Source organism: Elgaria multicarinata, chromosome 11 (assembly GCF_023053635.1).
Source record: "Elgaria multicarinata webbii isolate HBS135686 ecotype San Diego chromosome 11, rElgMul1.1.pri, whole genome shotgun sequence".
Taxonomy (NCBI): domain Eukaryota; kingdom Metazoa; phylum Chordata; class Lepidosauria; order Squamata; family Anguidae; genus Elgaria; species Elgaria multicarinata.
In genome coordinates, this window is record NC_086181.1 from 28,539,110 (window position 1) to 28,565,374 (window position 26,265).

Here is a 26,265-nt window from a genome sequence, read left to right on the forward strand (position 1 = left end):
CCTTTTCTCAGCAAATCAAACATGCAAAACATAATGTCTTGGTTGGGACTTGTAATCATGGAGAGGAACTCTCCATTCCACCCCACCCCATCCTTCACAGACAAGTATGTTTTAAGGATGACTAGCTGGTGAGGGGATGGAGAAAAGATATTATGCACTTAGAACTGACACTACCTCCACTCCACTTTTACACTCTGTGGTGGCGCCTGTTAGATCTGACTTGTCAGCAGAAAAAAAAGAGAGAGAGATAATCACCAGGTCTGAGGATGGGCCTATAAAACAGACAGTTTGCCCTTCCTCCCCCAAAAGCAACCACGTCCAGGTGGTGGGATCTGTGCAACACAATGAAACTCTCTGTAACTCTGAAGCTCTTGATGATTCTCCTCCAGGATGTTCTGCCTCTTGTAGTGGCCCAAGAACGGACGCTGCGCTTCGTTACACTGGTACATGGAACAGGAGGAGGCCGATGAGGAGCTAGGATGCCTGGGTTCTCTGGGAAAGAAGATGGGTCTCGTAGTCAGTGCTTCAAGAGGACTGGGAGCCAGTGTTCCTTGTGTGCTTTGGGAGAGGTGTGGGCTTTACCGGTTGACAGCAGGTGGACGTGGGGACCAATGTTTTTGGATTATCTGGGACAGGAGCGAAAGCCAAGTGCCATAAGCTTGAACCAGTGAGTCGTATATAGTGATGCCCTCCTTGTTCTGGTGAGCTGGGCAAAAGGAAGACCATCTCTGCAAGGGCTGCTTAGAGTGGGCTTAATGTCTCTCTGTGCGCTCTATGCGCAGACACATTAAACACCCGCTTATGTATTTTTCAGTGTATTGATTTGACCAATAGCTCAGTGGTAATAATATCCTAATTATTTTACCCTGTCCCTCTCTTAAGCTCCCTGACTAGAAAAATATTGTTTTAAAGGAATTGTTTGAAAAATAAGTTTGATGCATACTGTGATGTGTGTGGGTGCCTCAGATTTAAAGAGGAATAACTAAAATGTACCACAAAGGAACAGATTTTACAGCACAGAAAGTTATAATATTGACATCTTGATTTGATAGATAGATGATTGATACTAGAGTAAGATATGTTTTTATTTTGTAATATTCTTGATACAGAACAATATACATAACATGCACTGGATAAACCTAAAAAATAAATAAATAAAATTTCTAAAGCACCTGTAGATATTCCCTCTTGCCCACCCCCAAATTGGGGCAGCAGCTGTTTTGTTTCTGCTTTACTCCCTGATCCACCAGCAACATCACAGACATCTATTAGAGAGAGGAGAAAGAAAACATATGAGAGAGGGAGAAAGAGAGAGAGAACCAGCACTTCCAGACTAGGCTTTTATTATGCAATCACACTGCCTCAAAATATGGAATTTTATGAGTGCCCCAAATTGTGTAATCTTCCACTCATAGCCATCCTGTGCTTTCTTGCCACTTCTATCTTTTTTCATTACCACAAAAAAAGAAATCTGTTAGGGAAGGAAAGATGACAAGCTGAACAATGCCTTTTGATTCGTAGCTCCAGTAGCTGTCCATCTGGAAGCACCCAGAGTGTCGGAGAAAAAGAGGAGAAGGTGGGGGAGAAAGAGAAGAGGAAGCTATTGATGACAAAGGCATAAACAATATGAATGATAAATTACAGCAGGCTCCATTTTGCAGGCTGGGTTTAAAGCGGCGGCGGGGTGTGCTAGAAAGACCTATTGGCTTGTGGATTAGAGTTGAGGGGAAAACTCTCACTGGGTTGTCGGTCTGCCATGATTCTGCAGCCCCTTCTTCTTTCTTAGGTGTATCGCCATGGTGACCGGTCCCCCCTGGGCACCTACCCCACAGATCCCCACAAGTCAGGGGCCTGGCCGCAAGGCTTCCAACAGCTTACTGAGGTAAGGCCTGGTGTGAAGTGGTGGCAATGGTCTTTGCATTCCCATGATCAGCATGTGTGGGGTGGGGAGTATTTGTGAAGGCTGAATGAGATTGGTGCTCTACTCCTATTTTCGGTAACTCCTACATTTGCAAAGGGGCAGATTTATTTTAGGAGGAGACGATAACCATCTTTGTTGCTTCCGGCCTTTCTCCTTTCCTCTGCTGCAGGTAGGTATTTTGCAACAGAAGGCGCTGGGCCGGTTCCTCAGAGAGAGATACGCCGGATTTTTGAGCACCTCCTATAAACCACAGGAGGTAAATATTGACTTATTTAATAACATCATGTCCCACTCCATCAGCTCCCAAGAATCCCCAAGGTAGGAAACAACATGAAAATAATCATAAAAACATAAAACACAGGAGAGTTAACATCTAAAACATATATTAATTTTTTATTTATTTATTGCATTTCTATACCGCCCAATAGCCGGAGCTCTCTGGGCGGTTCACAAAAAATATAAAAATAAGCAGCACCAAAAAGCGCGTCCAAACTGGTAATAACAACAGCTCTAGTCAATGTTTTTATTGTGTAAGGAAGACAAGAACATAAGAAGAGCCCTGCTGGATCAGACCAAGGGTCCATCTAGTCCAGCACTCTGTTCAAACAGTGGCTGACCAGCTGTTGACCAGGGACCTACAAGCAGGACACTAGTATTTTGAGAGAGGGAGAAAAATGTCTCCCGATCCACATTCTCCACACTATGCATAATTTTGTACACCTCTGTCATGTTTCCCCTTAGCCTCCTTTTTTCCAAGCTAAACAATCCCAGCTGTTGTAACCTTCCTTCATAGGGAAGATGATCCAGCCCCTTAATCATTTAGAAAATCCAGGAAGAATAGAAGATCAGGAAAAAGACCAGGAAAATGAAAAACCTCCTCTTCGGGCAAATAAATGACATTGGTGAAAGCCCAGGCAACTTCCTTTGGGAGAATATACCAAAGGAGTGAGGGTGACCACTGAAAGACCGCTCTTTCCCTTCAGTTCCCTCAAGTCATACCTCATAAGATGGGGGCACTTGGAGAAGGGCCTCCACTGATGATCTCAAGAGAATGAGGGGACTGTTACAGGCCAAAGTAGGTCAGCAGAAAGGCTGTCCCAAGACATTTTGCTGCCTGAGGTGAAAGACAAGATGGCACCCCCTCCCCAGACTCTGTAGGGTGACCATATGAAAAGGAGGACAGGGCTCCTGTATCTTTAACAGTTGTAGTGAAAAGGGAATTAATGCAGGTGTCATTTGTATATATGGAGAACCTAGTGAAATTTACTCTTCATCACAACAGTTAAAGCTGCAGGTGCCCTGCCCTCTTTTAAATCTGGTCACTCTAGTATAGCTCCTGCAGCTTTAACTGTTGTGATGAAGAGGGGATTTCACCAGGTTCTCCATATATACAAATGACACCTGCTGAAATTCCCTTTTCTATGCAACTGTTAAAGATACAGGAGCCCTGTCCTCCTTTTCATATGGTCACCCTACCCCAAACCATGTACAGAAGCTGACTGGGCTGGCAGTTGAAATTTACTTCAGCACTGAAAATGGGATAAAGCCCTCCATCACACTAGAGAGGAAGAGCCAGAGAGTTCATGAGGAACAAATTGAAAGCTAACACAGCTGCCCCTCAGCCTCTGCCACCTGAGGTGGTCATCTCACGTTGCCTAATGGCAGGGCTGGCCCTGTCCAGGAGATTTAGCATGTCTTTAGCTCCACCTCCCTTTGACACTCTCAGAGATTATTCATAAGAGAAGGCCAAACAAGAGAGATGAAAATAAATTCACCAAGGATCATATTTTCTCTCTTTCTGCTGCAGTGCTGCTACTTGTAGTTAGCCACCACACCACCTTTGAGCTTCTTATTAACAGTAGTGGAGAACAGGCCCCATGCCTGGTTCCCGGCTTCTCGTGTTTACTCATGAGGAGCCAGGACAAGCCACGACAGCAGCCCCCAACTTCCACGGTCTCGGGATAATAGGGAAGATGCCCCAGCACAGGGAGCATCAGGGACACACAGGGACAATCCCCAAGATATCGCCCCATCTAGACATGCCCTATGTATGTCTGAGCACCAGAGGTAGGGAGGCAGTTCCAGAAAGCAGTGAAGAGCTGCTCCATCACGTACAGCAATATTCACCTGCCATCACTTCATTCCAATTGACCTCCCAGCTGGCACTGCTACAGGAGGCTTCAGCTCTTAAGAGGAGAGTTGATTCTCCTTCTTCCTTTTCGTTCCTCTTTCCCTTTTCTTCGTTCTTCTTCTCTTTCCCCTCCTTTCCCTTCCTCTCTGTGCTCCAACCTCAGAACACACCAAGAGCCACAGAGAAATCATCCTCAACCTTGACCAGCCTACTGCCTTTAAATACCTATATGCAAGCCTTGTGTCCTTCCACCCCCAACACTGCCCGCCCACTATTTCCTGTCCCATCTTCCTCACAGTTTCTTTTTTGGGGAGGAAATTGGTTCTCCAAGAGAGGCCAGGCTTGCGCCTAGGACACCAAGAGACAGGAAGAGATTTCATGGTTGTACCCATTTCAGATATACATCCGCAGCACCGATTATGATCGCACGATAATGAGTGCCCAAGCCAACCTGATGGGACTCTATCCATACTCAGATCCGGAGATAAGCTGGAGACCGGTCCCCATACACTCAGTGCCTGTTAAGTATGACAAGGTAAGTGAATGGAAACCAGTGTAACATTCTGGTCATACAGTGACCAACAACTGCTTATGGGAAGCGCACATGTACATGTTTCCCTGCAACTAGTATACTGAGCCATTCTGACCAGGTTCGCATGACACAGCCAGATCATCATGAGTTATTTAACCTATGATGAGCTGTGGCATGTGCTGGGCATGTATGGCCACTATTTTCATTCAGGGTGATCAGGGGTTGCATTGTGTCGTGTAAACCTGGCCTTCATGGGTTATTCAAGGCTTAAACAAACTTCACATAACTGTCAATGTGTCATGCAAACCAACCTACTGCCTCTGATAGGTAATATATAGCCAACATGATTAGTACAACAGTTTATTTCGGTCAATAGACCATTTAGCAAATAAAATTTTTACATACAAGCAAACTGATTAGTAATCAGGGCCGGTGCCAGAATATTTTGCGCCCTAGGCAAGGCGAGCTACTTGCACCCCCCCCCCCAAAATTGCCAACTTTGATTCAGCTGTTCAAGAAGAGTTTCTGAACTATTATATTTTCCTTTTGTGTTTTTTCTTAAAAACAACTAATTTGTATAAAACTGTGACCCTTAAAGGACAGTACTGCGCCCCTCTGAGGTCTTCGTCCTAGGCTGCTGCCTAGTTGGCCTAATGGTAGCGCTGGCCCTGTTAGTAATCATTGAAAGCTTTGTCCTCCATGAGTTTGTCTAATCCCCTTTTACTTCCTTTTATCTGTACTGAATCTCCCACCATTCAGCTTCATGAGATGACTCTGGGTCCTAGTCTTATCGCCTTTGGTTCTGTTTGACAAATGGGTTAACATGTCCTAGCCTGGACACTGTCCCTGCCCCAAGTCCTCTAAACTCGTGGTTTTAGAACTTTGTTTGAGGGAGCTGTGGTTTCTCAAAGTTTATCAAACATTCCTCAACAAGACCTGTAATAGTGAACATTTTTCTGAAAGGTAGTTTTCCCTCCCCTTCCAGCCTTCCTCTGCAATATGCAGCCGCAGGGGAATGTTAGAGACATTCTCAGTCCACTTGAGCAAAAGAGGCCCAGCTAGTGTGTCACACAAGCAGAGGATGTGCATTAGAACATGCCCCATAATCCTTTGCAACATGTACTGATTTTACTGGTTCTTGGCTATTGTTGTTGTTTATTCGTTCAGTCGCTTCCGACTCTTCGTGACTTCATGGATCAGCCCACGCCAGAGCTTTCTGTACTTCTTTTTATATGGCATTTTATTACATTCTTTTTATTATACACTGTCCAGGGAGTCTTGTATTGAAGGATGGATTATAAAGTTAACAAATAGATGTATTTCTTGACGGAAAACGTGATGAGGAAAGTTTTTCCTGAAAGCAGAAAATTGGGAAACCATCTCTAAACCAAACTTTAACAACATCATTGATGAATTTCTTTCTGGTTTCTTTTTCTTAGCTGCTTTACCACACATACAATACTCTGTGATCCCAGTCTATTAACTGCATATTAATTCTGATCCAAATTATAAATTAGACATAGACACACACACCCGTCCTTTCATAAACCTATTTGCCATTCAAACTTGTGTGGCATTGTGAATTCGGTCCAAAATTGCCAGGGCAGTGAAATCCACACGAGGTAAGAGATTTGGGGCTGAGCAGAGATTTGAACCTAAACCACCTCTTCTCTTACAGAAGATAGTCCTCTACTGTCCTCTGTTTTGAAGGCACCCCCTGTTTGAAGAGCTGTCAAGGCCAAGTCCAGCTTAAAGATAAAGCACCATCAGAAGGGAAAACAGGGCCTTGAAGTTGCCTGTCAGCAGTGGACTGAATAGGCCAGGACACCGGTCACCCAGTTAGTCTTCCACTCTGGTGAAATGTACTGTATCTCTATTCAAATTGCAATAAATATTTCTAAATTTTTGTGAACCGCCTAGAGCAGCCTTCCTCAACCTGGAGCGCTCCAGATGTGTTGGACTGCATCTCCGCTCCAGATGTGTTGGACTGCATCTCCCAGAATGCCCCAGCCTGGCTGGGGCATTCTGGGAGTTGTAGTCCAACACATCTGGAGCGCCCCAGGTTGAGGAAGGCTGGCCTAGAGAGCTTCGGCTGTGGGGCAGTATATAACTGCAATAAATAAATAAATAAAAATAAATAAATCTATGCATATAAATTAGCATATGTAACTTTTATGCAAATTGGTAGCCTCTTTTGTCCTTTTTGGGGTGATGCATTCCCTTTCATAAGTGGCCACCCTACTGGCATTCAGTCCACTACACTGCAGCTTTTTTGTTCAGAGTCAGAAGTGGTTTGAGAGTGTACATGTGGATGACTGAGGTTCATTCAGGATGCTTGGTTTCTCTTACACAGAAGCACGGGCCTAGTTGTAGGGTAGCCACTTATGCATTGCCCCCAAAAAAAGAGGGTGGAAAAGAAGTCAAAAAGAGAACATCGATTTGCTTATGCTAATTGTATATGCGTTGATACAAATTTAGAATTCTATTTAAACAGAAACAAAATACATCTCAGCCTAGTGGAGAAGATCAGGGCAGGATCTACACTTCTGCTTTATAACAGTGTTGTAGTGCACTGGCAACTATTGGGGGCCCATGACACATTCTATATACCGTTTTCAAACCACTTTTACAGTGTTATATTGTGTTTCGTGTAGATCTGTCCTATGACCAGGCGACCTGTGTGCCTGTCCAGATGCTGTTGATGGGCAACATCAAGGCCCCTACCTCTCCCTTCTTAAGGTTATCTTTCAGCTGGATTTGAACTGGACATCCCTTTAAACAGAGGACACCTTCAAACAGAGGACATATTCTCCAACAGCTAAAAGACTGTCTCCTGTAATGCAGGACACATGGTCACCCTACAAGCTGTTCAGATTTGGGAGGAGCAAGGAGCTGGGCTTCTCCAACAGTTCGATTCTGTCTCTCTTTCCTATCTACACCCCACAGCTGCTGAAGCCTCCAACCCGGACCTGCCGACGATACCAACAGTTGATGGAAGAGACAATTAATTTGCCAAGCTATCAAGCTAAAATGGAAGGCTGGAAGGTATGAATGAAGAGGGAGGGGAGGAAGAGGAGGAAAGAGGGTAAGACAGTTTCTAGAGGCAAGGTTCATTTTCAGAAGTACAGGCCTGGAAATAACCTTCTATCCTGCCTTGTGAATCTTTCTAAACAAATCTAACCAAACGTTTGCCCATCATGCTGTTAAAGATGCCCAGTGCCTAAGTAACCTGTTCCAGTGCCCTACCATTAGGGTGACCATATGAAAAGGAGGACAAGGCTCCTGTATCTTTTAACAGTTGCATAGCAAAGGGAATTTCAGCAGGTGTCATTTGTATATATGGAGAACCTGGTGAAATTCCCTCTTCATCACAACAGTTAAAGCTGCAGGAGCTATACTAGAGTCACCAGATTTAAAAGCTTTAACTGCTGTGATGAAGAGGAAATTTCCCCAGATTCCCCATATATACAAATGACACCTGCTGAAAGTTCCTTTTCAATACAACTGTTAAAGATACAGGAGCCCTGTCCTCCTTTTCATATGGTCACCCTACCTACCATCCTAAACCATTTTCTAAGTTCACCATATGAAAAGAAGAACAGGGCTCTTGTATCTTTAAGAGCTGAATAGAAAAGGGAATTTCAGCAGTTATTATTTGTATGCATGTAGCCCCTGGTGAAATTCCCTCTTCATCACATTAGTTAAAGCTGCAGGAGCCCAGCCCTCTTTTATATCTGGTCACACTACAAAAGAGGGCAAGGCTCCTGCAGCTTTAACTGTTGTGATGAAGAGGCAATTTCACCGGGTATTGCATGCATACAAATGACACTTGCTGAAATTCCCTTTTCTATACAACTGTTAAAGATACAGGAGCCCTGTCCCCCTTTCCATATGGTCACCCTAATTTTAACTCCCCCCCCCCCAATATCCAACCAGAACACTTTGGCTGCAGTTAGATCTTATCCTGCCCATGGTAGACACAGGAGATAACTGATCACCTTCTCTTGCTTAAGGCAACTTTGTGTATTTGAAGACTTTGAAGAGGGCTTGTCTAATGCCAGATTTGAAGACTATTAACTTTAAATAATTATATGCTGCCCTGGATCCAGATAGATTCTAGGGTGGCTTACTATAATTAAAACTACAACAAGCAGATGGAAATACAAAACATTAACAGCAACAGCAGACACAAGATAAATCAGCAATGCATAAATTGTCTGACAGTACAATCCTCGGCATGTCTACTCAAAAGTAAGTCTTGCTGCATTCATTGGGACTTACTCCCAGGTAAGTCTGAGAAAAGGAGAAGGTTTTAGCTTAGCATCTGAAAGCCAACAATGTTAATGTCAAGTGAGGCTTGTTAACAAGGGAATTACACACCTGGAGCGCCCCCCCAAAAGCAGTCCCTCTAATTAGCATGAATCTCACCTCAGACTTGGAGGGAGGGATCTACACTATTGCTTTTAAAGCACTTTAAAGCACTTTGAAAATGTTTTGAAAACTGTATATGCAGTGTGTCCTGGGCTCCAACAGTTGTCAAAACTGTTATAAAGCGCTTTAAAGCTGTAGTGTAGATCCCCCCCTAGTTTTAGCAGATTGCCTTTGAGGGCACACAGGATGGTACAGAGTAGTATGATGTACTTTCTGCTGAAAAAAACATTTCCATGTGGCAATTACAGCTCACCACAACTATAATTAACTGGCTTCTCACGTAGCATCCACTGCTGAGCCACCCAAGGGGCCGTCCCTTACATGGGTCTTTACACATGCCCCAGTTGACCCCTGAAAGAAGCCACTTAAGGTGCAATCCTATGCATGTTCAGACAAAAAAAAGTCCAATAATTCCCAGCACTCCCCAGCCAGCCGTGCCAGCTGGGGAATGCTGGGAACTGTAGGACCCTTCTTCTGCCTAAACATGCATAGGATTATGCTTTTAGAAATGTTGTGGCTGCAGCATGAAGCCACGATTATGTAGATACAAGGCCAGCCCAAGGCATTTTGCTGCCTGAGGCAAATAACAAGATGGAGCCCCCGCTCTGGACTGGCCGAAGACCCTGCTTTCAACACAGATGATGGGACAGTATCCTCCACCGCACCTGAAGACAGCAAGCTAACTTAGGGGTGCAGATCAGGCCTCAAGGAACACAGAAATCTCTTCTGACATCTTTTTGCCCCCTCCCAGCATCTGCCGCCTGAGGTGACAGCTTTACTCTGGCTATTGGCAGAGCTGGACCAGGCGGAAATGGGTTTTGCAAAACACCCATACTTCACTTATAATGTCTGGGCCTAAAACGCCAGACTTATGTAGATTTATATGAAAGTATGTCCCATTGGATACAAGTAAGGCTGTAAGATGCTAAAGCTAGCTAAACCAACTGAACTCTGCATTTTTTAGCCAATATTTTACCCTTTCTTGCAGGGCTTCGTAACAGAGATGGCCAATTACACAGGGCTTAAACCTGAGCAGCTGACTCTGAGGGGCCTTTGGAAAGTGCACGACTCCCTTTTCTGTCAGGTAGAGACACCGCATCTCATTACAGCCCTCCACCACTTTTTCAGCAATAAGAAACCTCCCCTCATGCCTTTCTTCCACTTTGCTTTGTAGAAAACACACAACCTGGCCTTGCCTGGCTGGGCCACCTCACAGGTCCTGAGCACACTTTCAGAAATAGAAGCGTTTAATATCGAAGCCCATGTGGGAATGCATGCCAGCCAGGAGAAGGTCCGATTCACCGGAGGTACCATTTAAAATGCAGTTGTTCATTGTTTATAATCGTAGGCCTTCACAGCTGAAGAATAAACATTGTAACACCGTGTTACAAGAAAGAAACATGGGGTCATTTGCACACAGTGGTCGAAAGAGCAAAAAGTGCCTGCTAGCTAGAGAGTAGGGGTGTGCACGGACCCCCCACTCCGCTTCACTTTAAGATCCGCCATTTTCGGATCGGCCTGCTCCGCCCCGCCCCCACTCCGCCTGTGCCCACTCCACTCCGCTCGGAGCTCTGGATCCGGATCGGAGCTCCGGTCCCCCCCATAGGGGGGGTTACCGGGCCCTGCCGCCATCCCCTCCAACGGGGAGGGGGGCCTTACCTGCCTCCGTCCGTGGGTCTGTCACCGTCTTCAATTGAGCCCGTGGTTCCAGCAGGAAGTCTGGGCCGCACGGCCCAGACTTCCTGCTGCAACCACGGGCTCAATTGAAGACGGCGACGGACCCGCGGACGGAGGCAGGTAAGGGAGAGGAGGGGGGGTTTACCGGGCCCTGCTGCTGTCGCCGCATGGGCGACAGCGGCAGGGCCCGGTAAACCCCACTTACCTTTCCAGCGGAGCTCCGGATCGAGGTGAAGGATCCGCCTTCACCTCGATCCTCTTCGCCACGCTCCGCCGGCCCCCCAATCCTCTTCGCCTTCGCCTTAAGGGCAGGCGAAGCCCCCCGCTCCGCTACTGCTTCTCCGCTCCTAATCAGAGCGGAGCACATGCCTACTGGAGAGCCAGTGTGGTTCGGCAGGGGTCCACACAGCTCTTGACTCACTGCCCCCCTTAAAAAAGAATGTTTATTAAAGAAGAAAAAAGTTGGGTGCCAGCTTCTCCTTCTTGTTCCTGAACCTGCTGATCAAGGCAGGAAGAGAATGCAAGGCAAAGGGGGACAGAAAGAGCAAGGCTAAAGGCTAGGAAAGGAGAGAAATAGCAAGGACAGAAGCTGGGAGAAATAGTAAGGCTGGAGGCTGGGAGTGCGGGGAGAGAAAGAGCGCAAAGGGGAAAGGTCTGTGAACGGAAGACTGGGGGGGCCAAGAAGCAACTCTTTCCATTTCCCAGCTGCTAGCCTGGCTATTTCTCCCCTGCACCCACTTTTGACTAGCCAGGCTAATCCATGGAAGCCACTTTGTAGTGGTGCACCCAGCAGTTTCTCAAATTCCCAAATGTGCCCACAAATCCAAAGTCTGGGGACCCCTGAGCCAGGGTGTTGGCTTCAATCTGTGTAGACCCAGCTTCAAATCTCCACAAAGCTTGAACTTGGGTCAGTCACCCATCCCTCAACCTAGGGGGGATCTACACTACTGCTTTTAAAGCACTTTAAAGCACTTTGAAAACGTTTTGAAAACTGTATATGCAGTGTGTCCTGGGCTCCAGCAGTTGTCAAAACTGTTATAAAGCGCTTTAAAGCTGTAGTGTAGATCCCCCCTGATCTACCTCATAAGGTTGTTGTGAGGTTAAATGGGGTGGGGAGGTGACCATGTACTTTATGTTGCCCTAAGATCTTTGGAAGAAGGGCAGGATAAACATTTAACAAACAAACAAACAAAAAGAAATCATAGCAGGTCAGTCAGACGATGACCCTAGAGTCATAGATTTGGAAGGCAATCAAAATCCAATCCCTTGCTAGTGCAGGAATTCAGTTTAACGCTTCCCTCAGGGATGGCTGTCCAGTCTTTGCTTGCATACCTCTTAGTAATCCAATGCTTGGGTGCAGGGTCCTCCTCATCGCTTCTAAGTAAGCATGCAGTATAAGCGCAACACTAAAACCTTACCATTGCATTCTGAACCAACAGAAGTATCCCATTCTTAATGAGAAGGATCCTGCACCCAAGCATTACAGTCTTTTACAAAAGAAAGAGTGTGGGTGAAAGCTTTATTTCTATGGGATGGCACGCTTACTTGGGAGTAAGGCCCAATAAAGACAATGGGGCTTTTAAAGTTGGAATAAAGAGCCCATTATAGCCTATAGAAATTAACCAAAATGCTTATAGCTCCATCATTTTTAAAGATAAAGAGATGAAACTTGGCAGAATGATAGCTCTTAAGTAGGGATTTAGCCATGGCAAGTTTGAAACAGATCTGTTCATGCCTTGATTTTTAGGATTTTTTTAAAGTTCAAATTCAAATTGTCTCTTTGGGGTCTAGGACCTTGAGCAGTACAAGTTTAAAAAAATTGAAATTAAAGATAAAGACATGAAAATTGGCACCACGGTAGCTCTTAAGTAGGGATTTAGCCACCAAGTTTGAAACAGATCTGTTCATGCCTTGATTTTTAGGATTTTTTTCAAGTTCAAGGGATGAACGGATCTGCTTCAAACTTGGCATAGCTAAATCCCTACGTAAGAGCTACCATGGTGCCAAATTTCATCTCTTTATCTTTAAAAATAAGGGAGATGTAGACATTTTGGTTAATTTATTAATTTGAAAAGTAAGTTCAATGCATAACACTAGCTTTGTTTTTATATTGGATGTCAACATGGTGTAACATCCTGGCTGCCTCTGGCTTGGTTGCCAACTGTATAATATCTGGTCATCCGTTACACAAAGACATGAAATTCATTAAATGAAAACCTACGGTTTACAAAACAACTTTAAGGCTCTACAGTTTTCAACCAAGCACCAAAAAGCAGGGAAATTGGGAGTTAAGGCTCACAAGCCTTAACGCCACATCCTCCCTAAGGAGGCAGAAAGTGCAAGTGAAATTCTCATTCTCCCAAAGCAGATATAAACCATGAGGACAGGATGGAGAATAGGATATGCAGAGGTGACTGTGGGGTTGTGGAAAACTGATGACAAACAACTTAGGGACACCTACTTCTTTTGTTTAGAACAGCCATTCCCCAACCTGGTGCCCTCCAAAGGCATTGGACTATGACTTCCATCATTGCAAGTCAGTACGTCCCATGGTCAGGAATGCTGGGACTATATGAATATATCTATGTTCTGTTGGATACAGTAAAAGTCACGCATTGTGCCATGTCATTGCCTATGAGGAATATCTTATTTGAGAGCGCCTCCATGTGGCAAGAGCTGATATAGAACATGCCAGAACAAATCTTGGGATTCAGTGGTTTGATGCAACTTGCTAAATAAAATGTCAGCTCATTTTTTTTAATTTAAATTTTTATTGTGAATATCAACAGAACAGAAAATACACCATGAAAAAGAAAATTAAATAACAACATATTACATATACAGGATTATTGTCATTTTCTATTATTATTATTATTATTATTATTATTATTATTATTAGATTTATTTGTATCCCGCCTTTTGCCCAATACTGGGCCTCAAGGCAGTATTACAAAGTTTAAAACATGCATTTTAAAACATAGGAAAAGAAATGTAAAAAAAAAAGTTTAAAATACACAACAAAATTATAGGTCAGTAGGGGGAGAAAACAAAACGAACAAACAAATAAGGGGACAGGCCCGCACCTTGTTGGGGGCGACCCAGCTGGTGGCGGACCCACCCCCAAAGGCGCCTGCCTCTTAAGCTCCCAGTCCCAAAAAGAGGTTGCAGCTGGGGGTGAGATGGCTATGTGTACAGTTCACTAAAAAAAAAAGGCGGGGGGGAGTTATACAAAGGTTTCAAGAAAAGCAGACCAAATATCCATGTATTTATCCACTCGCAAGTTGTGTCTATATAACACCTGTTCAAAAGTTGATAACATTATCAGGTCCTCAATCCATTGTATTATGGGAGGTGTGGATTTGTCCTTCCAATGTGATAGTGTACGTTTTTTGGCTGTCATAAAGGCTCTGAAAATCCATCTGCGTTCACCATATTTACTTCCAAGAAGCCAGGAGGTAATTTAGGAGGACACATGCATTGTTCCATATTATGGATTGTTTCAGTACAAAGTTTATCCTTATTATAACCTCCTCCCCAAAAGGGGCAACTACACGGCATTGCCAAAACATGAGTTAAAGAAGCATTAGATGCATTACATCTCCAACAATTGTGCAAGTTAGACAAACCCTTATTGAAAGGGCATTGTGGAGTCCGATAAACCCAAAACAGTTTTTTTGCTGAATAAGACGTAACCTGAGATCCATGCTGCTTTAAGTTTTGTGTCTGTCTATAGGTCAGTTTTTGTTTTCGTATCTCGCCATTCCTCTGTATTACCATTCTCTCTCTCTCTCTGCAGGGTTGCTACTGGGTGCTATCTTGAGCAACTTCTCCAAAATTGTATGCAGAGATCTGCCCATGAAGATGATGATGTATTCTGCTGTAAGCCCTTCCCCAGCATAAAATTAAGAACTTAAGAGCCATGCTGTCCAGTAACTGGTATAGAGGCATATGGCCTCTAATAATAGAGGTGATACATAGCCATCGTGACTAGTAGCCATTGCTACCCCTAGCCTCCATGAATGTACCCCACGGGAAAATGTGGATGGTCAAGGGTGTCTAGGGAACTGCCTGTTTAGGACAGGATCTCATGGCTTCCTCACAATCCTGAGAGCCTAGATGCTTCCCTGCAAGGAGCTTTAGTTTTTTTTAAGTGCTAAAAAACATTTCACTATTACTATAGCTATAAACCAAACCTGCAAACTTTGGACCGTATTTACAGCACAAAGAGACATGCTTCTGGGTTTCAGACAGAATTCTAAGGGAACTGGATGGCTCCTTTAAAGTTCTGACTAAAACCTGGAGCTGAGTCGCCACCTCACTGACATTGGAGCCACCAGCCTCCACTGACTAGGAGCTAGAAAATGGGAGAAAGATTGCCCTAACATTTGCCAAGGCTTTGCTTAAAACAGTTTTCTTGAAGGGATCGGGAGGGGAGCACTTTGTGGGTACCACTGGAAATCCTTGAGGGTGTCTTAGTGCCCATGGGTGGGATGTTGAGAATCCCTGAGCTAGAGCGAGCAGAATCAGCAGTGCACGTAGGTAATTTTAAGATTGCGGACAAACAGGGAAGGGAAGCTATTTCGATATTCAGTTACATCCAGATATGGTAAGCCAGCCCTGCTGCGTTTAGTGGTGCCCCTGCTGAGTGGGGCCCTGGACCCCTGCCTCAAAGTCCTATTCTGACAGCACCACTAAGAACAACTCCATATACCAAAGAGTATTAAACCCTCAGGATGGCCGGCCAAACTGATATGTGAGGGAGGAATGATATCACAGTATACTGTAATATGCAGAATCACACCTTGGCTAAATTGTTTCCACTTCCTCCTTTTAGCATGACAGCACCTTAATTGCTCTGCAAGGAGCCCTGGGCGTTTATAATGGCCATCTGCCACCGTATGCTGCCTGTCACGGATTTGAGTTCTACCAGGAAGGCAATAAGTATGTCTAATTAAATATTAGGGGGGGTGTCTTTTGTTTTGTTGGGGGTTGGACTTGTCCTCTGAATATCACCCTCCAGCAAAGTCACATGGATGTTGCTGCTGCTGCACCACAGAAGCATGAAAACATGGCCCCGGGCAATGGCTCAGCATTCTGATAGTTACCAGTTTGCATTTTATTAGTTTTGCAAACCAAAAAGTGTTCAGCCCTGAGGGCAGGCTGGAAAGTGTATAGGACAGAGGTGGGCCGGCTTCAGACTCCATTGCTGTTGTTTTTACTCAAGTCCCAATAACCCCCAAAGGCTAGTACAAAAGACATTCACTTAGAATTAAAGGATTCTGAGCCCAGTTAAGGTCTTTTATCAGAATTATTGTATTATTGCATTTTTATAAACTGCTGACCTATTTCATTTCATGTACAGCACGTTGTAACGAAGCGCTATATAATTTTTATTATTTGAATGGAGCTCAAAGGCCTTCTACACAGAAATCCTCTCCTGGTTACCCCAAGCTTTCTTCATTTTTGCAGTATAATTGGAGACAGCCATTTTTCTGCTAATTAAATAATTGAGTCAAGAGATCTTTGCCAATCTATTGCTGATCAAGCAGAGATGTACCAATAGAATCAGATCTACCTTCTGCTCATGCCTAGCGTACACCGCTTGGCAATGTCTCAAACCACAGGAGCAGACTTTCACGTGCTGTGTAATTCTGCACCTCCAGAGGACTAGCAGACGTAGAATGAATGTAATGGACTTTTTTTTTTGCAGAGACTACAGGATTCTGTTTTTAGGACAGATATTATACAAGTCCACACCTATGCCCATTTTGTGGCTTGGCTAACCCCCTCCCACCAACTCATAATCAGTATTTTCTTACAAGCCAGACACAGTTTTCTTCCCAGACCAGACAGTGCACCCATCCCTCACTCTCTGCCTGCTACGGGTATCCTTGCAGCATAACTCACTGCCTCAGTCAAGAGTGACTTGTCAGCACATTTAGTTGCTGACACATTAGCACAGAATCATTATGGAGAGGCTGAGACGCTGGTACCTGAAGGTTCTGAGAGACTGCAAGAATAAAAGCATTCTTTTTTTAATAGAGCGGTTAGCTGGTTGTTCCTGAGGTAGAGTATGCTGATGGTCCTTGTGGTGGCCATTATATATTTTGTACTGGTTTTTATCTTAAGCTGTTATATTCTATTAATTCACCTAAGGGTTTCTATTAGTATTGTATTTTTTAAAAACTGCTGATCTACTTTATGTACAGCACTTTGTAATAAAGCACTATATAAATATTATCTTTCTCCTTCATGGCGCTTTTTCTAGATGCACATGACAGGCTTTGCTGTCTTTTACAGATTCAGGAATTTCCTGACTATTGAACGTATTTTAAGTATGACTGCTTTCTGCATGTTGGTGTGGATGTATTTTTGATAGTTTCTAAAGCAGCCTTCCTCAACCTGGGGCGCTCCAGATGTGTTGGACTGCAACTCCCAGAATGCCCCAGCCAGCTGGCTGGGGCATTCTGGGAGATGCAGTCCAACACATCTGGAGCGCCCCAGGTTGAGGAAGGCTGTTCTAAAGGTTTTTCTGACTGATGCAACTATTATTTGCTTGGCTATGTCAGAAAGTGGGGGAGAGGAGAAATAAAAAGCAGCTCCTAACCTTTCATTTTCTCTTGTTTCAGTTCATTCAGTGTAGCCATGTTTTACCGGAACAAAAGCAGCCATCAACCCCACACACTAGTCTTGCCTGGCTGCTCCACACCTTGCCCACTACCACTCTTCATTCACCTTACCCGTACAGTTATCCCACAGGACTGGGATGCTGAATGCCAAAACCCTCAGAGAAGCACAGGTAATAAGAGACTGCTTGTCGCCCACTTCACCCTTCTCCTTCCTTAGGTAAAGATGGCTGAGCCAGCTTAACTTACACCTGCTTTTCAATTCTGTTTGCAGGGCGCACAGTAACAGCACTGGCTGTGGCAGTAGGTCTGCTGAGCGTAGCATTAATTGGAGTGGGTATCTTGTACTGGAGAAGGTGACGTGAAGAGGAGTTCATGGCAACCATCAAATCCCCTTGTTGGAAATAAGGACAGGCGATGGCCTTTGTGCACTCTGGGAAATACAGGTTGGAGCCAATGGGCGCTGGTTTAGACTCCATCCCCAAATGCTCACAGTAGAAAACACACTGGAGATAAATGCCAGCAACACTTAACCAGAGACAAATTCAATGTAGGGAATTCATAAGGGACTGAAAATAAAACAGCAAGACTTGTTCAGCCTATGGCACACTCATGTAAGCAAACTGAACTCTGTATACATCGTCTGCATGCCATGCTTGTGAGATCCCTGGGGAAGATGACCAGTCTGTGCTCAGAACTGCAAGTGTCACGCTATATGCACCTCTGGCTCTGATCCAGCAAGGCAATTCTTATATATTTACATCCCTTACAGAGGGCCATGAGCTTTCTGTATTTGGTAAGGAAAATTGCTCTGGCCAAGAGAGGTTTGTAATTGCTCTCACAAAATCACATTTCCGGTCCTCCTCGTGGCAGAGAAAGCATTGAAAAGTGTGGGCAGGATCTAGCAAGGATTTAGAAGCCAGGTTGCAGGGGGATTACAGTACTAATTTTAATGTCTTTTCTTCGACATTTACCCATCGTTGCACAAAGAGACTTTGGCAGATACACTTATATACAATTTTCTCCAAGTTCTAACTCTATAGCTTCCCTGGACCTCATGACTATTATACTGTACATCTACTGGCCATCAATCCTGGATTCCCGTTTAGTGCCATGCCAAAAAGACGTCTACATTTAAAAAGCATAAAAGTAGAATTATGCAAGACAAGCATGTGTTGTTCAAACTGTAACCTTTTATTTAAAATACTGCCCAGAATATAATTGTCCCTGCCCAGAAATCTTATAATCCAAGCTTGTCCACTATGCTTTAAGGTGAGATTCCTGCATTGAGCAGGGTGCTGACCTTATAGGCCCCTTTCAACTCTACTATGCTAGGATTCTATGATCTCCATTGAAAAGACCACAGAAGTGCTTGATAGTAGGTCTATGCTACTTTGACATTTATACTCTGCCTTCTGCCAAGGAGCCCAAGCCAACTTACATGACCCCCCTCCATTTTATCCTCACAACGAGCCTGTGAGGTAAGTTAGACTAAGAGTCTGCAAGTGAAACAATCACCCAGTGAGCTTCAGGGCTGAGCAGCAGTCAAGCTCAGATCTAACAATTCACAGTCCAACACTCTAGCCATTATATCACACTGCTCAAATTGAACAGAAAATATTTTTGTAAAAAACCCAACCCAAATACTGTTTTTATTCAGAATTCCATAATTCCTAGGCCTATTTGTGTGGAATTGGGTAGGCTTCATCCCCCTCAGAAGGAGTCTACTATGGCTGCAAATTTCATGCAAAAAAGGTATAGACGTTTGGTTAATTTTTCCTATTATGATTAACAGGAAAGATAGTGGAAGGTTCAGAAGATAAGGCCAGGCTCGCTTTTGCCTCTAATCCAGGGGAAACCATGAAGTCCATCTGAGCCAAGGCCTTCCATTTTCTTTATGCGCATATAGAAGCATCAAAGACTAATGGCAGGCAATGCCAAAACACAAATGTATCTGCAGCAGACCAAAAAAGGTGTTAGAAAGTCCTATTGCCTCCTGCAGGGCCTTATCCACTTGGGCATCTTCACTGCTTTCACTCACAAGCGGTCAGCCAGCCTGGTTGAGACAGAACAGGAAGAAGTATGGAGAATGCATTAGCATCATAGCACCAGAGAGCTAAGGGTAATCTACAACAAATCCACCTAGGATTGGCTAATAAGTTGCCAATCGCACCTTGAGGGACCTGGTACCTCTATACAACAATGTCATTGTAGGAGTTTGCTCAGAAAGGGTGTTCCTCTACTCCCCCACCTCCTCATCAAGCACCTTTAAACCTATGGGCCACAGGATCGAAATCTAAGGTGCTGGGGAAGAGAATATATATGTACATCCAAACACAACATATCTGATAACATAAAAGACTAACACTTCTTCATTCAGCTGCAAGGCACACATTGCAAAGAGCAACTGCCCTCTCACTTTCTACCAGATTTGTTTGATTTGTGCCACACATTTCTAGCAAAAAACCCAAAAGTAATCCTCAAGGCGGCTTACAATCATAGGAACTAAAAAAAGAAGAAGCTAAATAGCCCCGTATCTTTGTCCCATGCCCCAAGATAGCATTATACCTGTGAAACAGGAAACAGCTTGCATCCTTCTACTTCCAAAAGACACTATGGGCAGGGCTCCGGTGAAGCCATCTGTAGGGAGGGAACAATGTGGTTGGCAAGAATAGGGCACGCTGTTCCAGCTGCCCAGATGTGAGAGCCAATGCTGCTTCAGTTCTAGCCTTCCCAACGTGGTGGTGCCTTCCAGATGTGTTGGACTGCAACTCTCAGCAAGTTCTTTGTTACCCTGTGCATCTTTTGTTTAAAACACTTCGACTCCAGCTGTTATCATTCGGTCATCACCTTTCAACAGACGCAACTAATATTTGGAGGAATTACAACGAGCTGCTGGTTTCTGTTTCACAAGCTATTGCCTGGGTCTAAGGCACATTGGGTCTCATGCATGTAGGCCCTGTTTGGATGTTACAGGCACAGAGGATGAGTGGGGCAGCATGCTGTTACCTCCCAACAGAACCTATGGGCTAGTCCAATCAAACCCAATCACAACTAACTACGAAAAGGGAGTCCACTTGCGTAAATACATCTAATGAAGTAGATGCTAGTCCATGAAAGTTTGTGCCACAATGCATGCTTAACCTTTCCATTGTTAGTTTATGACCTGCTCAACCCTCTTAATTGCTTTTCTACCCACAGAGTTACAGAGTTTACGCTCATAAATGCACATCTGGATCTCCAGGAGGGGGGAAACAGTTGGGAAGAGGGAAACGTTGAGCAGAACAGCACCAGCAAGTGAAAACGAGGTTCTTTCTTCGGCCCAATGGTAGGGAGGCAGGAACCAGAGATGACCCACAGCTATTCACAGGTGCAATATGTGAAGATTTATTTAAATCACAGCAAAGAATGAACCTCATTTTCAGCAAGGGTGTCACACACCCATCTCGCCCTACTTCTCTCTTCCAAATTGTCACACCTCAAAGCTGCTTTGCTTTTTAAAGAAAGTCTCTGGACAGCGCAATACATGCTGCCCCTATGTTTAACATTCTGGTTACTCCAGTTTTAACGGAAACACATTTTGTTCTGGACCTGCAAAAGCTGCAAAATGCATATGATTCACTACCAAAACAGAAGGAACCAAGATTTGCTGCATGGTGCCCCTGCCAGCGGGATTTCAGTGCTGGGAATCCAAGCTTGTACTTCACCCTTCAAATACACACGGCACACAGGCAGTCCCAAATTCAAAACCCCTCAGTCTCCTGGAGTGTCAAGTCCCCAGAAGGCACAGAATCATCACAGTAATCGGAGCCCAGTGCTGACATCATTGGGGTACTTTCTTCCCAATCCCAGACTTTGTTATCCTAGCACTAGGTCGTCTTTCCCTTGTCAACCCACTTAAAACTTGCCTTCTTGCCTCTCATTAAGTGAATGCCAAAGAGCCCAGCTCACCTTATTCAGAGAGCAGATGTCCCAGTAGGTAGCTATATTCACGAGGGTGGGCAGATATTCACCCTGGGAACAATATTGGGGCCACACATCTGAGTGCTGGAGTCACCTGTCAGGAACAGAAGTACCTTTAGTTAGGTGTTAGAAATTAACAAGGCTGCTGCCTCTGTTACATCACCCCGCTACAAAACTACACCATATACTTGACTGGGATAGAAAGGGCAGGAGAAAGGTAGTTGAAAATAGTAATAATAGGCTGCCTTTCAGGGCAGGAGTCCTCCAAGGCAGTGCACGGTAATAAAACACATAATTAAAACTGTTACCGCCTTAACAACAGCGAATATATCAAGGGAAGGTCAAAGTGAAATACTATGGTTTCAGGGCCTTCTTAAAAGCTTGCAGAGATAGGGTCTTGCAGACTCCCGATGGCAATTTATTCCATTGCAGAAAAGGCCCTCTCTTGTGTTATCACCTAACTGCTCTCCTAGGTAGGCAAATGAAAGGGGCCTCTCATGGGGAGGAAGGGAGAGATTTCCCTGAACTATCCAGTCCTAACAGTTCCCTCTTCAGCAGAAAAAGCCATCCGTCAGAGGTATGCATGTATATTGTACACACAATTCAAAAAACCCATGAGTGGTACTGGGATGTGGAGAAACATACCCTTTACCCACCTACACTGTTGAGAGGACAATGCTACCATTCCCCCACTCCACAGCTCCCCACTTGGGATCAAGCACCACAAAGAGCTTGGCCCCCAGCCTCCTCCCAGGATGGGTAGGGATTCTGCTCCTCAGTCCCCCATGATGTCAAAGGCATGGGGGGCACCGTCATCGTCATCACATTCCGCGCCCAGTGCTTAACATCATTGGAGGAACCCTCTTGCCATGGCAGTCTCACCTACATATAACAATATTTCTCTCTCCTCCTCCACCCCACCCAAACTTACCTCTATCTCCAAAGGGGCAAATTGTGGAAAGACAATAGATGCAGATCACAGCTGCCAGTGCTTAGAAACTCTGTTGTACTGCCGCTCCCAACAAGTAGCAATTAACTTTTTCCATGTTTGTTAAGGGTCTTCTGCACGCTGCAGAAGATTCTAGATTATATTATATGGCAACAGCCAGGTCTGTTAGGCCTCACCGTCTCCCTGCATGAATTGCACACACAGCCTAGAAGACAAACGATATGTGCAACTCCACCTTGCAGAGGAAGACTGGTCATGCTGTCTTTTAGATATGTTGTCTACCTTTGAAGAGCACATAGTAAGGCTCCTGGGAAGCACAGGATTTCCCCAAAATACTCACCCAGTACAACAAGGTCATAGGATCACAGGAGGCCTCAAGTGGGTGCTCCATTCTGAGTGGGAGGTAGGAAGGAGCATCTGTGTTGCTGCAGGAAGGGAAAAAGTGATCAGTAAAATAAACCCATCTTCCAGGATCCTCTACAGCAGTGGTTCTCAACCTGGGGCACTCCAGATGTGTTGGACTGCATCTCCCAGAATGCCCCAGCCCTGGCTGGGGCATTCTGGGAGTTGTAGTCCAACACATCTGGAGCGCCCCAGGTTGAGAAAGGCTGCTCTACAGCAACATCACCTTCTTCCTCACCCAGTCATCTTATCACAGCTTGTTCCAGCATCACCTTAACCCACAAATTGGAACTGATTAACCCCTTCTATTCCTGTTCACTCTCTTCTCCAGCTCTGCTCAACCTCTTCTAATCCTAGGGCTGCACAGCACCCCAACCATCCCATCCACCTCCCGTACACCCTAACCCCCAAAAGCAGTCCAATCTCATCCTGCCACACTACTCCCACCCCAATGACCCTATACCCTCAACGCATACCCTGAACCCCTCCCCTTTACACACGTCCTCATCGCCATACAACATCCCTTAGTTTTCCTCCCCATTTTATACTCTCAGTACCTTTTATCGCTACGTTGCAACTCCCCCCACCTTCTCCTTCTCTCGCGCACACAAACACACGCGCGCCTGTCTGGGGCACTCTTCCAACTAAGCGCCATTTCTCTTTGCCTTGCCCGGCCTTTCTTCCTGTACCACAGGCCTCTCTACAATTCAACACACTGCAATTCTCTTTAATCCCCGTTTCTCACCCACCATTCTCGCCAGAACGCTTGCATAGCAGGCAGAAATCCAGCAAAGCAAGGCAAGGCCCAACCTCCACCCCACCCCTTGCAAGGCTCTACCAGTTGAATGCCTCTATATCACACCATTGTTAAAATCACCCGGGAAGGACCCAAGATGGAAGGACAACCCTTTCCCCGCGCGTCCGTTATCCACCTCCACACATGAACTCACCCTGTACGCGCCGCCATTTAAAACAGGGCGAATAGAGTGGCACGTGGCCCTTTTATAGTTACGCCTCGCCCCGCCCCGCCCCATCGTCCGGATGGAACGCTCCCACCCCCTCATCCCCTCGCGCATGCGCACAACTGAGGAACTGGCGCATAAGCCACGCCCCTCACTCAGCATAACAGGTTGCGTGTACGGGGAGGGGAGGGGATGGTAGAATTTGGGGTAGTTCTTCTTATATTAGAGGGACTACACGTATGCTAGGACGTTAGCCCCAAAAGCAATTTTTAATGGCAAGGCTAGAACCCTAAGATTAGGATGTGAAGCAACGATGAAAAGGGGAGGGTGTCTCTGAGCATATGCAAAGTGATAACACTGTTAGAGGAGTCCTATCATGTTTAAAGGTTAAACAGTTTTATTGGGGCACAAGCTGTCGTCGGTCAAAAGCAGATGAAGTGGACTCTGGCCCATGGAAAGCTACATTTATTAAGTCTTTTGGGTGCCACGGGACTCTGTTGTTGTTGACAAATGTGGCTACCTGGTTTACGGGTGAATCTATACCACCCCTCTGCATATTTACTCCTAACCAAGTTCCACCGAGTTCCTCCCAAGTAAGTGTGCTGTGGGTCTTTATAAAATTACATGATGCAGACAAGAGAAAGCGAATAAAGAGAACTTTTAAACCCCACTTCCATAAAATTAGAATGGGTTGGCAGTGAATTCAAGACAGACAAAAGAAAAATAATTCTTTTTATTTATGTAATTTATTTAAAGAATTTATACCCCCACTTTTCAGCCTGAAAGACTCTCAAAATGGCTTCTAGATCAATAAAAACAAGACAGTCCCTGTCCTCAAGCTTGCAATCTAAAATGTTGTGCTACAAAAAAGGAAGGGGAAAGGAAAACAAGAAAACAGACACCAATTCTTAATGCTTGTACAGTTCTAAATTGAAACAAATATGTACTTGTCTATCTAACTTGGGTTGCAAACTCTCTAGATCAGGTTTCCTCAACCTGGCCCCCTTTTGATGGGTTAGACTACTGCTGCCTGGGAGATCATGAGAGTGGTAGTCCAACCTGTGTAATGGATGGCAGATTGCAGAAGCCTGCTCTAGGCTAACTTCCTGATCTTATCATACTTCTTCCAACCATGCAACCTGTAAATGGAACCTCCCTGGCAAAAAATAAAAGTCGAGGTTCAGAATATAGATTTATTAATTAACATGCACACACACATGCAGAACACAATGTGAGAATGAAACAGACCACTAGCTTACATGGTTTTAAGGGGGGATTAGATAAATTCGTGAGGAAAGGTCACACCCTGGGCTTCCCATAGGCATCTGGATGGTTACTGTGAGGAACAGAATGCTTGGCTAGATGGACCTTTGGTGTCATCCAGCAGGACTTTCATTTTATTGTTAGGAACCAGGCTTGTCTTTACTGACGTGACTGCATGATTAACTATTCTGATTAAATAGTTATTAAGAAGTTTTTCATGTAATGATTCGTTGTGTCATGATCAGCCTGGAGCCTGAAATCCTAAACAGTGATGAGTAAGATGTGATGTTGTTGATAGGGTGTACGGCTATCAGTGCTTCTTAAAGGGTGACAAAGTCATCACGAGGCAAGTCATATCCTTCAAGGCTAACTCCTTGCAAATATTTGGAGAGGGAATTGTTTCTTGGGGGTCTGTATCTTTGACTTCCTTTGAACGGTGAAGCTTTTGTGGCAGCATCCAGACAAGCCTGCAGAGAAATTCATGTGGACTAGTATCTCCTTTTCCAAATAGCCAGTGCCTAACCGGAAACCAAATAAAGCAAAACTGGCTATAAAAGTTAAAGTGATGGAATGGCACCAATTCAAACTTGAATGATAGAAAACTGCATAGCTGACTTGTTAGTTTTTTAAAAAATCACTAACAATGGTGCAGTTAAGTACTTTTAAACCCTGGACTTTTTACTGCTCCCAGCATTCCCCAGCCACCAATGGTGGCATTTGTGTCCATTTAGGGCACAATCCTATACTTATTTAGACAGAAAATAGTCCTACCACTCCCAGGATTCCCAGGAGTTGTAAGACTTTTTTCCTATCTAAACATGCATAGGATTGCCCCTTTAATGGGGGGGGGGGGGCTTCAAGCACTCATGTGTATTACTTCTGTTATGAAGCACTCAGCTAACATTTCTCTTCCCACCAGCACTGCCATTCCGTGCTTTACAGCTGCTTCTACATTCTGATAACCCAAGTCCTTTCCTCTCTACTTAGAGAGGCATGGAACTCCGTGCCTCTCTCAGCATGGAAGGCAAAATGGACGGAGCGATGACATGCCCACTGTTGTCATCTGGCCTGTGGAGGGGAGGCAGTTCGGTCCCCTCAGTCCACTTCTTCACCCCTGACTTAGAGCTCCATCACACCAGCATTTTAGCCCACAGTCGCCCTGCTTTATATGTTGATGTGCAGCACAGGACTCACATGACGTTGTCCTTGCCCTGCCCTGATCTCGCCTCTCTCCCCCCACCCCACTTTGCGATGTTCTTTGGTGCGGGGAAAGTCCAGTTTTTTCCAGCAATGCGAAAGGATACCCCTCCACAAAGAACAAAACCAAACCTGATTGCCATCCCTGATAAAAGAAGAAATTGTCTTAAGGATGTACAGTTTTGCCTTTTAAGCTCTCTTAAATCATAGC

General features: G+C 44.9%; 1 protein-coding gene, 1 long non-coding RNA gene and 2 other non-coding genes across 4 annotated transcripts; 1 reads left to right on the forward strand and 3 right to left on the reverse strand.

The window, feature by feature from the left end:
- Positions 1-344: 344 nt before the first annotated feature.
- Positions 345-17,707, forward strand: LOC134406274 (testicular acid phosphatase homolog). Its single transcript, XM_063137618.1, has 11 exons — positions 345-443; positions 1,787-1,882; positions 2,091-2,177; positions 4,450-4,587; positions 7,531-7,629; positions 10,004-10,099; positions 10,190-10,322; positions 14,489-14,571; positions 15,527-15,633; positions 17,322-17,491; positions 17,593-17,707. Exons 1-11 carry the CDS (start codon positions 345-347, stop codon positions 17,676-17,678), a joined length of 1,194 nt encoding a protein of 397 aa, XP_062993688.1. The 3' UTR covers positions 17,679-17,707.
- Positions 17,708-18,491: 784 nt separating this feature from the next.
- Positions 18,492-23,600, reverse strand: LOC134406094 (uncharacterized). The gene is made up of 5 exons (XR_010025960.1): positions 23,583-23,600; positions 22,571-22,655; positions 21,270-21,375; positions 19,887-19,958; positions 18,492-19,374 (listed from the first exon to the last, which is right to left on the reverse strand). It is a non-coding gene; the product is annotated as an uncharacterized LOC134406094 (long non-coding RNA).
- Positions 21,065-21,153, reverse strand: LOC134407091 (small nucleolar RNA SNORD88). Its single transcript, XR_010026015.1, has one exon. It is a non-coding gene; the product is annotated as a small nucleolar RNA SNORD88 (small nucleolar RNA).
- Positions 22,050-22,140, reverse strand: LOC134407092 (small nucleolar RNA SNORD88). The gene has a single exon (XR_010026016.1). It is a non-coding gene; the product is annotated as a small nucleolar RNA SNORD88 (small nucleolar RNA).
- Positions 23,601-26,265: the final 2,665 nt, after the last annotated feature.